The sequence below is a fragment of the Nycticebus coucang genome, chromosome 1, assembly GCF_027406575.1.
Source record: "Nycticebus coucang isolate mNycCou1 chromosome 1, mNycCou1.pri, whole genome shotgun sequence".
Lineage (NCBI taxonomy): Eukaryota > Metazoa > Chordata > Mammalia > Primates > Lorisidae > Nycticebus > Nycticebus coucang.
In genome coordinates, this window is record NC_069780.1 from 73,681,215 (window position 1) to 73,698,110 (window position 16,896).

General features: G+C 44.4%; 2 protein-coding genes across 5 annotated transcripts in view; one reads left to right on the forward strand and one right to left on the reverse strand.

Moving 5' to 3' along the window:
• Positions 1–2,299, reverse strand: part of PRMT9 (protein arginine methyltransferase 9) — a 104,583-nt gene extending 102,284 nt beyond the window's left edge. Inside the window, exon 1 of the mRNA XM_053582370.1 lies at positions 2,182–2,299. The gene's annotated coding sequence lies outside the window, so the exon portion shown is untranslated. The remainder of the gene's footprint in view (positions 1–2,181) is intronic.
• A 413-nt stretch (positions 2,300–2,712) lies between these two features.
• Positions 2,713–16,896, forward strand: part of ARHGAP10 (Rho GTPase activating protein 10) — a 346,448-nt gene continuing 332,264 nt past the window's right edge. Inside the window, exon 1 of one of the 4 annotated variants that reach the window (XM_053582345.1) lies at positions 2,713–3,073. In XM_053582345.1, coding sequence (XP_053438320.1) covers positions 2,920–3,073 — 154 coding nt within the window. In that variant the 5' untranslated portion in view covers positions 2,713–2,919. The remainder of the gene's footprint in view (positions 3,074–16,896) is intronic. The other 3 variants (XM_053582335.1, XM_053582326.1, XM_053582317.1) reach the window with 3 other exon arrangements.

A 16,896-nucleotide genomic window follows, 5' to 3' on the forward strand; every position in this document is an offset into this window, starting at 1 on the left:
GTGAAATTGTTTTATTTATTTATTTATTTATTTTTTGTAGAGACAGAGTCTTACTGTACCACCCTCGGTAGAGTGCCATGACGTCACACAGCTCACAGCAACCTCTAACTCTTGGGCCTACACGATTCTCTTGCCTCAGCCTCCTGAGCAGCTGGGACCACAGGCGCCCGCCACAACGCCCGGCTATTTTTTTGTTGCAGTTTGGTCGGGGCTGGGCTTGAACCCACCACCCTCGGTATATGGGGCCGGCGCCCTACTCACTGAGCCACAGGCGCCGCCCGTGAAATTGTTTTAAACAACTTGTTTTGCTCTAAATAGCTGACCGTACTGAGTAAACCAGAAATGGAAAGTGGTAAGGAAAGAGAAGCAGTTCTGGAGTAGCTCATCTTTTAAACATTTTAATGAAAACTTTATCGAGATATATTTCACATACTAGAATGTCCATCCATTTAAAGTGCACAATTAAATGGTTTTTATTACATTCATAGAGTTGTGCAACCCTTACCAAAAATCTAAGTGTAAAATATTTTCACCGCCCCCAAAAGAAACCCCTTACTGCCTAATTCCTCCACCCTACACTAATTGATAGATTTCTCTGTTCTGGACATTTCACATGAGTGGACATTATGTGGCTTTTTGTGACTGTCTTCTTTCACTTAGCACAATGTTTTCACATTTTACCATGTTTTCATTTGTTTGAGACAGAGTTCCTGGGTAGAGTGCTGTGGTGTCATTGTACCTCACAGCAACCTCAAGCTCTGGCGCTCAACTGATCCTCTTTGCCTCAGCCTCTCCAGCAGCTGGGACTATAGGCATGCACCATCACCCCTGCTAGTTTTTTCTATTTTTGGCAGAGATGAGGTGTCTGTCTTGCTGATGCTAGTCTCAAACTCCTGAGCTCAAACAGTCTACCAGCCTTGGCCTCCCAGAATGCTGGGATTACAGGCGCGAGCCACTGGGCGTCCCAACATTTTATCGTGTTCTACTGTGCTGACTGTAGGTCATTCCTTTTCATTCTACATTGATATTCTGTGGTATGGATACACACATTTTGTTTATTCAACAGCTAATAGACATTTTGGTTGATTTCACTTTTTGGATATTATGAGTAATGCTGCTTTGAACATCTATGTATTTGCATTTGTGCAGACATGTTGCCATTTCTTGCTGGGTCATATGGTACCTCTATGTTTTAGCACTTTGAGGAAGTGTCAGCAGCCCCTCTTCATGAGGAAAGGTTTAGGTTTTTGGTTGAGAGACTGAGTGCTGGTCAGAGCATGGCTGTTTTGCAAGGTCCTTTCGTTTGCACCCCTATTCTTGAGTGCCTTTTTCCTCTTTATTTGCCTCTTTTATTCTCTCTTCTGTAGACTCCAGTTCCCTGCTGATTTTAGGAAGAACTGAAGCTTTCAACTCCTAAAAGTTATTTGTAAAACATTTTGAACTCTCTGGAGGATGGACGTTAAGTAATAATGTTTATCTGTGGGTTCAGCACTCCCGCTGCTGTTTTGTAACAAAAGCGCTTATTGAGTAGGAGGCTGATTTAACTTGTTCCTGAGGGTTACACTCCCACAGCACGCTGCCCAAACAGATTCTTAATTACCCTGCTCAGTCTGAACCTTGTAAAGTTCCTTTGAAGTTTCTTGGTGGTCACACCACCACTAGCGGTAGACATGTACAGAAACAAAATGTGTTCTTGGTGAAGTCGTGTGCAGAGTCTTACTGTGTGCACATAACTTTAATAAATTGTTAGTTGCTATTATGAAACTTTATTCCAGTTAACTATTAGTGGTTCCTTTAAGATATACATTTCAATAATTTAGAACGTTCGTTTCTGAGGGGACACTTTTGAGTTCCGTTTCCTAATAGAATAGAAAACTTTTCGAGGGTAGTGACATAAATTCTCATTTGATCTTCTCACTCCCACCTGGTTAAGACCACACATAACCTGGCACTTGTTTTCCGTGCTTATTTTTAAAATACTAAAGATCATCTCTACTCAAGCAAAGTTAATCCGCTGAACACAACAGAAATATCTTCTCTGCGGTTTAGCCACTCTCCCCTCCCCCACATGGTTCAGTGTGTTGATATGCAAAAAAAGCGCAATTAGCAGCTGCTGGGCCACCCAGAAAACACTCTTGCCAAAGTGAAGCTTTCCATCTCAAGCAGAGATTTAGCACGCACCTTATTTCTTTAAATGGGAGCACAGGAGTAAGGAAAAAGCATCGTGTACGAGTCAGTTCCTAGCTTCGGGTCGGTCTCAAGAAACTGAGATCAATGAGCGAATCATTTCCTCCAGCTGGACAGACCCCCTCCGAGTTACGCGGTCCCACAGCCGGGACTTACGGTTATCTCCATTCTCCCTCCAGGCCCCGGTGGGGTTCCTTGCCCCGGGGAACGACTGAGAGTCACCCTGGGACAGGGAAGCCCAGGAAGAGGGGACGCCGCGCGCCCGGAGCGGAGGAGAGCGGCAGTACCAAACTCCACACCGAGGACGCCTCGGAAGGAAGAGGAGGGGCCGCTGCGCGCGGGGAAGAGAGGGAAGACGCGTCCCGGGAAGGGAGGGGAAAAGACGGGAGGAAGGAGGAAGGCGGAGGAAAAAGAAGGGGGCGAGCGGGGGAGCGCGGGGCGGGCCCGGGAGGCGCCCAGGCGGGGCGGGGCGGCTCGCGCCCCGGGGAGTGTCTGCTGCGCGGGCCGGGCGGGGCGGGGCGCGCGCGTGAGGCTCCGGCCGGGGCTGCCGGGATTGGGCGCCGCCGCTCTGGCTCGCCTGAGCGGCTGCTCCTCCGCGCGCCCGCGCTCGCCGTGCGCCCCTGCCTGGTAGCTCCTCCCGGGCTTCCTGCCCCCGCGGCGCCGCCGCACCTGGCTGCGGCCTCGGAGCCCGGCTCGGGCAGCAGCGCGCTCCGCGCCGGGACCGCCGCCGTCATGGGGCTGCAGCCGCTGGAGTTCAGCGACTGCTACCTCGACAGCCCTTGGTTCCGGGAGAGGGTCCGTGCCCACGAAGCGGAACTCGAGAGGACCAACAAGTTCATTAAAGAGCTCATCAAGGACGGGAAGAACCTCATTGCTGCGACCAAAAGTAAGCGGGTCTTGGGCGCGCACGGGCTGTGCGCGGCGTGGCGAGGCCGGGAGGAGCCTCTCCCGGCGGGAGACGGATGGTCTAGTCATGCCCAGCAGCTGGAGGGACTGGAGACTTATTTAGGACCAGCCGGGGTCGCTTGGAAGTCAGGAGGCCCTGGTGTCATCCCTCCCCAGGCTACCCGGGACAAGTCCTCGTTCCTGCGCCTGCCGCTCTGCCTCGTTGGGAGTGAAGAGCCTCACCTGGCCCGGCCGAGCGCTTTTCCGCCGGACCGACCCCTAGTCTCTCACGGACCCCTAGGTGGGGTCAGGTTTTAGTGCTGCCTAAAGCTGCTCAGTCTCCTTTAAAACAGAGGAATCAGTTTGGCTAGTTTTTTTTCTAGTGACCTCTCAAAAATAACTTTCCCGGGATTTCTTTGGAATCCTGCTGGGTGTTGAAATTTTTCAGGAGCCCCTTAAGCTTCATTTTTTCCCATCTCATTTTCTGATCTTCCTCGACAGTCTTCTCCTTCGCTGTGCCAAACCGGAAAGTCCACCTGGCTTTGTGCTGCTTTCTGCACATTCCTTCCCTCCCTCTGTGCTGAGGAGGGTTCAAAGATTGGGGTTTGAAAGGGTGAGCTGACAGCCTGCCAGTAGGGAGTTCCACCCCGGTCAAGCTTATGCCTTCCTCCCCTGGTCCTTTATCTTTTGAGACACTTGGAAGAAAACAGGAGATACTGGACGGATAAGTGTACTTAGTGTAGCTGAGAAGAGTTTTCTTTCTAGGAGAGACTGGGCTGAAGTTCATGCAGAAACATTGAGTTAGTGATGCTGCTGGAAACCGGGAGGAGTTAGCTCCAGGGAGGAGCTGGGTAGCCTGACCAGCCGTGGGACCGATTGCCCCTCTGAGGATGGCTGTGAGTGTTGCTTTTCCCTCTTAAAAAACCCCGTACAGGGCGGCGCCTGTGGCTCAAAGGGGTAGAGCGCCGGTCCCATATGCCGAAGGTGGCGGGTTCAAACCCAGCCTCGGCCAAAAAAACAAACAAACAAACAAACAAAAAAAAACAAAAACCCTGTACAGCACACAGGCACCTGAGCGGTATCCAGTCTCTTGGATCTGTGTCGTCAGGGCCTTTGTAACTTACCAAATTTCTTAATTCTACTGAATTTAGCCTTAGGAATTTGTCCTTTGTACACTTGTTTGTATGTACTACCTCTGGGAAAAATCCCCCGTCATCCACCCCATCCCCACTTTGCATTAAGGAAGATTAAACCATTCCGAACATACTGTCTCAGGCGCCCAGTATGGTGCTTGGCACAGTAAATATTCATTTAATGAATGAGCTGAAATACATTTCAAAGGGAAGAATTTAGTGAGCCATCCCTGCACTTTTGGAAGCAAGTCACTTCACTTCTCTAGGTGATCTCCAAGGTTCCTTTTGGTTCTGTGACCTCTTTGCTGTTGCAAAATCAAGACCAGGACTTACTTTGTTTGGAACATGTGATAAGTGGGCTTATTTGGCTGATGGCGTTCCAGTCCCTTGGCATCGGGTATATAGGGTATCCTGTTAGGTGGGAAGTAGAGAGGGCTGTAAATATGTAGGGGGTGAGGGCTTGGTGTTAACCAGAGTCACTGGCTGTAGTAGCAGCTCCCTCTGCAGCTAGGGAGATAGGAGAGGGGCAGAGGATAAAGCTAGCTTGGCCACTGGTAGAAAGCTATTTCTGTGATAACACTATTAGCCTTCCTGCCAGCAGGACACATGCCTCATGTTCCCACAGCAGCTAGTGCATGGGGGGGGGGCAGCTGTCAGCCTTTTCCCTTCGACTGTACTGTCTTGAATTTGTGAATTGGTGTCTTACTCCTTTTTATTCTTGTCCTTTTACATAAGAAACGTGCTTAAGAGAGCAACCAGAAAGTATCTCTTTTTTCCTCCAACGTTCTCTATTTTAAATTCTTTCCCAGAAGATGACAGAAACATAGCTTTGGCTCATATGGGTTTGGCAGTTAGGAAGACTCTGGCTTTTCCCCACTTGTTCCATGATGTTTACTTCCAGTTTCTACCAAAGACCCCTGCAGTTAAGTCAGGGGACCTGAGCTTAAATTGTCTTCACTGTTACGACTTGACTATGTGACATTTGAACAGGTCTTATAATTCTTTTGTGTTCAGTTTGCCGTGCCCTACTTCTTAGAGGAATTAGTAAGGTTCTGCAGCCTTGGAAAATGGCTTGATGAAGTCATTTGAAATTGCAGTCTGGGTCAGTCATTCACCTCTCCAGCTGAGCCTTTCTGTAACATGGGAATTGAAAGAATTAAGGAAAGACATTAAGTGGAGATCTAACTGGATGTCTCACTTTTTTTGTTTTTTTCTCTTTTTTTCTCCGCCACACATTGGAAGAAGAGTTGTCTTGAGCCCCACATTAAATACACAAACACTAATGAAAGCTGACTAAAAATAAAAAAGGTCCACACATACTTTTTGTGATATCTGACACAACACCACAGATAAGCAAAAAAAAAAAAAAAAAGTCCTCATCAAATCAGGATGCAACCTATGGAATGTAGGTTGGATACCCCTCGTCTATAGAAAGAAAAACAACTAGGTGGGATTGTTTACGTTTCTGCATGTTTTACACTGGTTTTGCAAACATGGCCTCCTGTGCATTTTCAGAATTGTGTGTTTAGGTGATTCTGTTTTTAATTTCCCTATAAGATGTCTCCTGTATGCATTAAATACTTTTTGGATTTATGTAATTTTGATATCTTGATGCTGCCATAAATATTTAAAGAGGAGGGAGGCCTGTAGGACCTGAAGGCTTAAGGCAGAGTTCAATTATAGCAATCAGTAAATACTTGCCCATGGAGTTTGTTAAATACTGGAATTAGATACAAAGAAATAAGAACGTAGGGGCCCTTGCCCTTGAGTTCCTGTAGTTGAAGAACATTTTGAACTCCTGTCTGCACTGTGCTAAATTTTTGAAGCTACAAAGGATAAACAGTCATATATGTTAAAAAGTTAAAAATTAGTGACAAGTAAAGTATCCTAACCTTTCTAGAAACAAGATATATGTTAGAGTGAAGAATGTTTGCTGGAAGTTTTGGAACTCACCGGTGTTTTAAGGAGGGAATAAAACACCTTGTCAGATTGGAAAGAGCTGAGAAGAAACCAGAACACCTGCAGTGTTTGGGGCAGAATAGTGAAGAGACCAGTTTGCCTGGAATGGAGATTTTCTTTCAGGGAGAAGACGGGGATGAATGGAAAGGTCAGTTTCAGAATTTAGAGGGCTATAAAGCAAGGTTAGGAATGTGGACTTTATTATTGAAGGTTTTTCAGCAGAAGCCTGACATAATGGGAAAGATATAGTTTAGAGACAGTATTGCACATTTTTGTGTAAGGTAAATTGAGAGATAGCAGCGGGGCGGGGTGGAGAGGAGCTTTGAGAGAAGAGTCTTTGACCTATGTGATGGTTTTGGAGATCACTCAATTCAATGGATTCTTTGTTCAAATGGCTTTTGTAGTTCTTTTTTCACTCCTTTCCTAGAACAAGTAGTGCCTTCTTTCAGTGCAATTTAAACATTTGTGAGCCTTATTTATTTATTTATTTTTGAGACTCTACTTTGTGGCCCCCAGTAGAATGCTCTGGTGTCATAGCTCACAGCAACCTCTATCTCTTGGGCTCAAGAGATTCTCTTGCTTTAACCTCCCCAGTAGCTGGGACTACAGGCACATTTGTAAGCCTTTTATATGATGGCTGTATAGCTTCAGGTGCTTATGATTTATACAAATACACATATAGCATATTTGTCAGAAACAGCAATAAGCCAAATATGGTTTTCTCATAAATTTTACATTAAGAAAATATATCCACTTCTATAGTGAAGTTTTTCTTTAAGAGACACATCTTGCCCTGTCACCTAGGCTAGGATGCAGTGGCATGATCATAGTTCACAGCACCTTTACATGCCTAAGCTCAAACAGTCCTCCTGCCTTACCCTCCAGAGTAGCTGGGACTACAGGTGTGCGACGGCACGCTCAGCTAATTAAATTTTTTTTTTTTCTTTAGAGATGGGATCTTGCTTGTGCTCTACTCTGGTCTCAAACTCCCAGCCTTACGCAGTCCTCCCTTGGCCTCCTAAAGCATTGAGATTATAAGTGTGAGGCACTGCACCCCGCTACAAAATACTTTTCTTTTTTTTGAGACAGTCTCATTTTGTTTCCCTCAGTAGAGTGCCTTGGCATCACAGCTCACAGTAACCTCAAACTCTTGAGTTTAAGCAATTCTCTTGCTTCAACCTCCCAAGTAACTGGGACTACAGGCGCTCGCCACAACACCCAGCCATTTTTTTTTTTTATTGCAGTTGTCATTGTTGTTTGGCAGGCCTGGGCTGGATTCCAACCTGCCAGGTCCAGTGTATGTGGCTGGCGCCCTAGCCACTGAGCTACGGGCACCGAGCCTAGAAAATACTTCTTGAACAAATAGTCATTATAGTTATTACGTATTTATGTATGTATGTAAAATGCTTTTTAGTAAATTAGATTGTCTAGCACCGTGTGTGTGTGAAAGTGTATGAATGAATTACATAAGTGATCTGCCTCACTTATTAGAGATGTGAAAAAGGTTGTAAGGGACCTTGTTAGCAGAGTCAGGACGAGAATTTGGGTCTTCCAAGACTTGGTTTTGGCATTTCTTTTAGGTCTTGGTATTTTAATGAGTTTTGCCCCCCCCCTTTATTTATTTATTTATTTTTGAGACAGAGTCTCACTCTGTCACCCTTGGTAGACTGATGTGATGTCATAGCTCACAGCTATCTTAGTTTTTGGGCTCAAGCCATTCTCTTGCCTTAGCCTCCTGAGTAGCTGGGATTACAGGTGTACACCAAGATGCTTGGCTAGTTTTTCTATTTTTAGTAGAGAGGAGATCTTGCTCTTGCTCTGGCTGGTCTCAAACTCCTGAGCTCAGGCTGTCCACCCGCCTTGACTTCCCAGAGTGCTAGGATTACAGGCGTGAGCCACTGGGCACTGCCTCACTTGGGGTTTCATGATAAGAGGCTGGCCTCTAGCGAGAGTGAGTGCAGACTGGCTGTGAAGCTAACTATAATCAAACTTGAACTAGGTTGGCTTTAATAGCTTGAAATGCTTTAGTCACTGCAGGGCGTCCTAGTCTCCATTTGGAGTGGTTCTTATTTAGAGCCCAGCGCCAGCTGGACCATGTTTATTTAGAATGTTTTGCTGGTCAGTCAGTGATCTGCTGTTCCCGGTGTCTTTCTGACACATCGCTGCTCTCTTTTCTCCCATCTGTTGGGGTTCCTCTGACTGCTTTTTTACTGGAGATTTTCTTTTCTTTCCTTTTGTTTTCTTTTTCCTTTCTTCCTTCCTTCTTTCCTTCTTTTTTAGGAAACAGGGAGCATCACTGACTTTTGAAGGAGGAAAACAGAGAAAAGGAGGGTATTTTTGTTTTTAATCTTTAAAATAGCTGATAAGAGAAAATAGTATAGAAGATTAAGAGCACAAACTGAGGTACTAGTCTGTCTGGGTCCATATCCAAGCTTAACCTGTGAATCCAGGCTCAAACTGCTTAGCCTTTCTGTATCTATGTATTTGTCTATAAAATGGAGATTATAATACTACCTATTATTAATATATTGGGTTAATTAATATGTTGTCTTTTTTTTTTTTTTGAGACAGAGTCTCACTTTGTCACCCTCAGAGTAGAGTGCTGTGGCACCATAATTCACAGCAACCACAAACTCTTGGCCTCAAGTGATTCTCTTGCCTCAGCCTCCCAAGTAGCTAGAACTACAGGCACCTGCCATAAGGCCCGGCTAGCTCTTGCTGAGGCTGGTCTCCAACCTGTAAGCTCAGGCAGTCCACCTGTCTTGGCCTCCCAGAGGGCTAGGATTATAGGAACGAGCCATTGCTCCCGGCCTATGTTGTCTTGTTCTTGCTCAGGCTGGTCTCTAACTTCTGAACTTGAGAGGCTCCTGCCTCAGCCTCCCAGGGTGCTGTGATTACTGGCATGAGCCCTGCACCCAGGCAGTCATCTAACCTGGTTTTTACTACTACTTTCTACTCCTAACAGTGTACCAAATCACCATTACTAGTAACTAAGAAGAGGAACAAAATTGTCAAACTCTGGAAAGTCTTTCAGATTTTGAATGTAGTTCAGGAAACTGGAAGATTTGAAAGTAAGGTGACAGATCACAGCTCAGTGGTACCTTGGGAAAAGATTTTCTAGAATTTTTCTTTCTTTTTTTTTTTTTTTGAGACAGAATCTCACTATGTCGCCCTCAGTAGAGTGCAGTGGTGTCACAGCTCACAGCAACCTCAAACTCTTGGGCTTAAGCGATTCTCTTGCCTCAGCCTCCCAAGCAACTGGGACTACAGGCCCCAGCCACAACGTCTGGCTATTTTTTAAGTACAGTTGTCGTTGTTTAGCAGGCCCGGGTTGGGCTCTAACCTGTCAGCCTTGGTGTATGTGGCTGACGCCCTACTGACGGAGCTACAGGTGCTGAGCCTAGAATTTTTTTTTTTTTTTATTAAATCATAACTGTATACATTGATATGATCATGGGCCATCATACACTCGCTTCATAGACCATTTGACACATTTTTATCACAATGGTTAACATAGCCTTTCCGGCGTTATCTCAGTTACTGTGCCAAAACATTTAGATTCTACGTTTACCAAGTTTCGCAAATACCCCTTGAGCCTAGAATTTATTTCTGATTCACATAGATTTGAAGATGAGGTGGGAAGTGTCACAAGAAGGCTGTTATAATAAGTATATAGTAAGCCATCTATAGCTGAGGTTCAAGTAGTCAGCAACAGGGACTGATAAGGAAGAGATGATGGGGAGAGTTCTGCTCAAGGTGCTGGTGACAACATCAGTGACTGGAGCCTTCCATGACTAAATTACATTTTTGAGACAGAGTCTCACTTTGTTGCCCCCAGTAGCGTGCTGTGGTGTCACTACTCACAGCAACCTCAAACTCTTGGGCTCAAAGTGATTCTCTTGCCTCAGCCGCCTGAGTAGCTGGGACTATAGGTGTCTGCCACGACGCTGGGCTATTTTTAGAGATGGGGTCTCACTCTGACTCAGGCTGTTCTCAAACCCGTGAGCTCAGACAGTTCCCCTGTCTGGGCCTCCCAGAGTGCTGGGATTACAGGCATGAGCCACCACACCTGGCCTTACAGTGATAGTTTTTGAGCACATTGACTTTCATGTTTAACATACAGAGAAACCCTAACATGGACAGTTCTTGTATTTGCTATGATAAATTCACAATGAGAAAAAGAAGACAGCCAGAGACATTCCTAAGAGGGATTTTCCTAAGAGCTGTTTGGTAATCCTATTCTCTCCAAAAGAATCTTCAAAGTCCCCATGACAAATTACCAAAGATGATGTTTTGAATTCTGTGACAAGTAGCTATTTATGACCTTATATTTTGTTTTTGCTTTTCAACAAAACACAGGCAAGAGCTGGGCACCGTGGCTCAGGCCTCTATTCCTAGCACTCTGGGAGACTGAGGCAGGTGGATTGCTTGAGCTCAGGAGTTCAAGACCAGCCTGAGCAAGAGTGAGACCCTGTCTCTATTAAAAAAGAAAAATTAGGGGTGGCGCCTGTGGCTCAGTGGAGTAGGGTGCCGGCCCTATATGCGGGAGGTGGCGGGTACAAACTCAGTCCCAGTCAAAAACTGCAAAAGAAAAAGAAAGAAAAATTAGCTGGGTGTTGTGGTCGGCGCCTGTAGTCCTAGCTACTGGGGAGGCTGAGGCAAGAGGATTGCTTGAGCCCTGAGAGTTTGAGGTTGCTGTGAGCTATGATGCCAGAGCCCTCTACTGAGGGTGACAGAATGAGACTCTGAGACTCTGTCTCTCCTCTCACCCAACCCTCCCCAAACAAACAAACAAACAAAAAAACATATTTTTTTTAGCTCCGTACAATGACCATGGTTTAAAATCTGTTAAATGTTAATGTCCCCTGGGATCATTATTGTAACTTAAACTGATTGCTAATTTGTATTGTAGGTTGATTTAGACAAGGATTGTGAAGGACATAAAAATATTGTGTTGTCTACTAGGTTATTAGAAGCCATCCTTTAAGTGATTGTTGACTATATGTGGCAGTGAAGCTGCCCTTAAATAAACTTTACATTTAATTTAACTACAGTTAATAAAAATATGTCATCTTTTGTCACTTCCATAAAGTTAAAAATGTAGCTATTAAGACATTGTTTTATGGGATTCAGTGTTGTCTAGCATTGCCTTTTACTTTCCATGTCTTATTTAAAGAAAACTTGCCTGGCTAAGTTGGCTTTATTTCAGGATTTGTAGGTGAGTGGTAGACATTTGTAGATGGTACTTCTGATTAAGAATGTCCTGGATGTTTTACTAGGTTGATTTTAATGGAGTTATATTTTAGAGACAAATAGGCAGTTACAAAATACACTTGAAAGAGGTTTTATGTTATTGAAAGTGTATATAATTTAATTTTAATAATAGTAGCTAACTTTTATTAAGCATTTATTTGCTTTACTCTGTGGTGAATTCAGCATAGTCATTATATAATGTTAAGAATTATTTAATGAGGTGTGTTATTTACCACATTTTATAGATTAGGAACCTGAATCGAGAGAGATTAACAGCTTGTCCAAATCACACAATTTGTCATTGGTGGAGCTGGAATGTGAACCCAGGTTTGTCTAACTCCAAAACCCTTAACCACAATAAAAAGCTGTCTCTGTGGAAGGGTATAACAAGGGTTGTCTTCTGGGGAAGTGGTGATAAATCTTGGTTATCTGGAATGTGTGTACCTTTGATGATATAGTTCCGAAGGTATCTTTTTTAGCTCCCGTACAGTGACCATTGTTTAAAAGTTGTTGAATTTTAATGCCCCCCTGGGATCATTATTGTAATTTAAAGTGATTGCTCATTTGTATTGTAGGTTGTTTTAGACAATCAGAGGTTGGGTTGTTTTAGGACCCCTCACAAGGCACAGACCTCCACTCTCAGAGTCTGACTGTCCTAGCCTCCTCCTCTCCCACTCTTATAGTAGGGTATCTTTTAAGTTATTATTTTAGTATTAAGCTGTTTTTCCTTTAAAACGTTGGGATACTTTAGAAATACAAAAAGATATAAAGAGCCTCATAATAAACATTCATTGGGGGCAGCACCTGTGGCTCAAAGGAGTAGGGCGCGGGCCCCATATCCCGGAGGTGGTGGGTTCAAACTCAGCCCTGGCCAAAGACTGCAAAAACAAACAAACAAACAAATAAACATTCATTGGGTGGCACCTGTGGCTCAAGGAGTAGGGTGCCAGCCCCATATACCCAGGGTGGACAGTTTGAACCTGGCCCCGGCCAAACTGCAACAACAATAAAAAAACAAAACTAAAAAAAAAAATAAATAAATAAACATTCATATATTTACCCCCCCAGCTTAAGGACAGCTTATCCCCAAAGGGCAGAAACTATGTCAAATTCAGTGTTTATTATCCCAGGCATTTTATATATTTATTTATTTATTTATTGAGACAGAATCTCACTATGTCACCCTTGGTAGAGTGCTGTAGCGTTACAACTCACAGCAACCTCCAACTCTTGGGCTTAAGTAATTCTCTTGCCTCAGCCTACCAAGTAGCTGGAACTACAGGTGCCTGCCACAACGCCCAGCTATTTTTTTGTTGCAGTTGTCATTGTTGTTTAGCTGGCTTGGGCTGGGTTCGAACCCACCACCTTCCGTGTATGTGGCTGGCGCCGTAACCACTGTGCTATGGGCACTGAGCCGAGGCCCAGGCATTTTGCTACAGCTATACACACCCCTAAATAATACATAGCATGTTTTGCATATTTTCATACTTTTTATAATGGTTTTGTACTATACTCTTTCCCCCCTCAACTCTTTTAAAGCCTTTTTGCATGAGAGATTCCTCCATGTGGTTACATGTAGCTATATTTCACTCAGTTCAACCCCTTTTTCCTACGAGTGCCATATACTTTGTTAATTTATGTTCTTTGATGATGTGCCTTGTATCTATGCATTTTTTTCTTTAAAATTTTTTTCAAATGCCTCTATTTTGAGTTATTCATACATTTTTTTGATGGTGTAACAATTAGCTAAAAATTCTTTATGATAGCCTTATTGTAATTAATTTTATAAACTTTAGAACATTAGCTTTGTGGCTCAGTGAGTAGGGCACCGGCCCCATATGCCGAGGGTGGCGGGTTCAAACCCAGCCCCGGCCAAACTGCAACAAAAAAATAGCCGGGTGTTGTGGTGGGCGCCTGTAGTCCCAGCTGCTTGGGAGGCTGAGGCAAGAGAATCACGTAAGCCCAAGAGTTAGAGGTTGCTGTGAGCCGTGTGACGCCACGGCACTCTACCCGAGGGCGGTACAGTGAGACTCTGTCTCTACAAAAACAACAACAACAACAACAACAACAAAAGAACATTAGCTTTGAAAACAGTCTGCAGTTAATGAATCCATGAATCTCGGAGACATTTAGTAAATTTTCTTGATATCAGCTCAACTTGGATAGTCAGAGTAGGCAAGTTTTATATCTCAAGTCTGTAGGAATAAACTGGTCTGAATCAGAAATACAAAATCTTTTTTTTTTTTGTAGAGACAGAGTCTCACTGTACCGCCCTCGGGTAGAGTGCCGTGGCCTCACACAGCTCACAGCAACCTCCAACTCTTGGGCTTACGCGATTCTCTTGCCTCAGCCTCCCGAGCAGCTGGGACTACAGGCACCCGCCACAACGCCCGGCTATTTTTTTTTTTTTTGTAGAGACAGAGTCTCACTGTACCGCCCTCGGGTAGAGTGCCGTGGCCTCACACAGCTCACAGCAACCTCCAACTCTTGGGCTTACGCGATTCTCTTGCCTCAGCCTCCCGAGCAGCTGGGACCACAGGCACCCGCCACAACGCCCGGCTACCAGCTATTTTTTTGTTGCAGTTTGGCCGGGGCTGGGTTTGAACCCGCCACCCTCGGTATATGGGGCGGGTGCCCTACTCACTGAGCCACAGGCGCTGCCCAGAAATACAAAATCTTTAAAAGCCTTTTTTGCTTCATTGAAATTAGAATTCCAGTATTAGACTGTACAGAGAAAAATGATGTTTGTATTTGTAAACACAATGACATGAAGAATTCTGGTAACTGTCAAGCCAGTTTGTTCAGATGAACATGATTTTTTAGGCAGTAATTGGATGGTATCTCGCTAAACCTCAAAGCAAACATGAGCCCTGGCCTGTTTCATTTACTTGGCCTAATCCAGGAACATAATTGATAGACTTGCTAAGGGGATGCTTTTGTACTGGGAAAGCCTTGAGATGCTTCTCTTTGTATAAACAAACACACACTGAAAAACCTCTGACACTCTACATTCTAGAGGCGGGCAGCTCTTTAAACTCTGAGGTGGATCGGAATCACACCCCAGGTTGCTGCCCTTGCTTGGCCTGGCTCCCTGGTTCAACTAGAATTTCCTCTCTGCCTTTCCTGAGGAAGATGTTAATCTGGTGCCACTTAATGTTTCAATGATGACTGTGATTTCTTCTTGTTGACTTCACCCACAGGCACCTTCCTCCCTTAGCATCACTCTCTGGTAGCAAGTCATAATGAGGTGTGTGGCTGGAGTGATGTCACTTCAGGTCTGAATATAGAATGTTCAATGGGCTCTCAAATAATGAATGCTTTTCTTCCTCTGTAAAACTGGCTCCACCGTTCATTATTTTTGTGACCTTGGGCAAGTTACTTAAGCCCTCAGTGCCTAAATTTTTCTTTATTATTAAAATGGCCTCCATAGGAACTTTGCCTCACTGGGTGGTATTTATCCTCACATTACATATTAAGACCTTAGAACTCTGGCCATGTTAGGTGTTTATTGTTATTAAAAAGAACTCTCTCTCTGCTGGGCTTGTGGTGGCTCAAACCTATAATCCTAGCCATGAGTTTGAGGTTGCTGTGAGGTAGGAGCCCACTCTACCCAGGGCACAGAGTGAGACTCTGTCTCAAAGCAAAGAAACATAAAGAACTCTATTTTATAGACTTCCTGTGATTGAACTTCAACACAGTTGTGGCTTTACCATTAGTGACAGTACAAGTAGTTTGTGTCCACATGTTCATCCTTCTTTCAAGCCAGCAGTGTTTTGAAGCACATGGCTAAATATAGGCCTCTCATTTATGAAGTAGGAGAAATCATTGGTAATAGTGTTTTGAAATCCCAACTTATTACCGAAGACCTTTACTTGAAAGTTTTGGGACACAGCCAGAAGTACAAGGGAGTGGAGTGTCATGGACATGTCATTACATTTATTCGAGAATCTGGCAGATAGTCCTGTCACTCTGCTGCTTTTGTTTTTATTTTGTGAAATGCAAGCCAAAGGCAGCACAGCAAAGATAATTAATGACTATAGTCTTTGAAGACAAGTTTCTTTACTGTGTGACCTTGGGCAAGTCGCTTAATATGTCTGTACCTTGATTTCCTTCTCTGTAAAATGTGGATAGTAGTTAAATGTTTCTAATATTGCTAAGATTGAATTGTGTATTTCCAAAGTGTTTGGAAAACTGATTGAATCATAATGAACGCTGTATGGGCTTCTGAGGCATAGAAAAAAAATGAAAAATCTGTTCATCGCCGTAATAAGTTTATTTATGGCAGTGGGAGGGAGATATCATCTCAAGTCACTGAACTCCAGATATTGTGGGCTAGTTGCTTGTGGCTGAACAGCGAAATGAGACCTTGTATATCTTACAGAAGTTAAAGTTCTAGGGCAGCAGACATCAAATTAATTTAAAAAGTGATTTTTATTCCCATTGTTGAATAAGTATGGGATGCTGCGGCTGTCCTTAGTAGGACTAAAACTGGTTTGGAGGTTCAAAGAAGACTTTAAGGAAGTAGTAACTCCTAAGACCAAAAGGAGGGGTAGGAACTCTCCATGCTGAAAGTGGGGAAGAAGAATTTTTCAAGTACAGAGAAAATGCATCTGAGAGGCCTGGGGACCAGAGAGAACATGCCCTGAGGCTGGAAAAAACGGAGCTTAGGCAGATTAGGGAGCTTTCCTGGAATGGGAAAAGTGGTGCTCCAGGGGTCGGGGGCAGGGTCAGGAAGGGCCTTGCGCAGCAGTGTTAAGGACTTCCTTCCCGGGAGAGTGGGAAGCTTTTGGTTTGAATGTTGAGGCTGAAGTACTTCTGAGATGTCCAGTGACATGTCCAGTACTTGGTTTCTTTTATGGGTATATGTATTTCAGGAACAGAGGATAGAGCTGGTTTATAGATAGGAAACCAGAGCAAGCAAGTGAATGTTGAGCCTGACCAGAGAGTAGAGTGAGGAGGCAGGGTGGTTCTGGGCAAATCCTGAGGTGCACCACCGGGTAAGCGGTGGGTGAAGGAAGAACTTGAGGAGGAGATTTGAGAAACAGTAGCTATGGGAGGGAGGAGAGAGAGAGAGGGGAACTAGGAAGGGTCTCAGAAGCCAAAGAGAATGAGTATTTCAGAAAGCAGGAGGGAGTAGACATGGTCATTGACAGAGAGGTAAGTGACATTGTACTAGCAAGGCAATGTCATAGGTCATAGTGGATAGGGTAGTTTAGGTAGCTAAGCAGAAGGGGGAGCCTGACGGCGGAGGCTTGAGAAAGGAGTGCAAAGGAAAGAAGTGACCTACCATACAGATAGCTTTGCCAAACGATTTGGTCAGTGGGAGAGAGAAGATGGAGGACTAAGGGAATATTCTAGAGCAAAAAGTGCTTCTGAATATGGAAAATAGCATTCAGATTCCAGGTGAAAAGGGGGGCACATCCTTCATCTACTTAAAAACAGAAGGGATGGAAATGAAGTATTCAGGAAACTTTTGCAG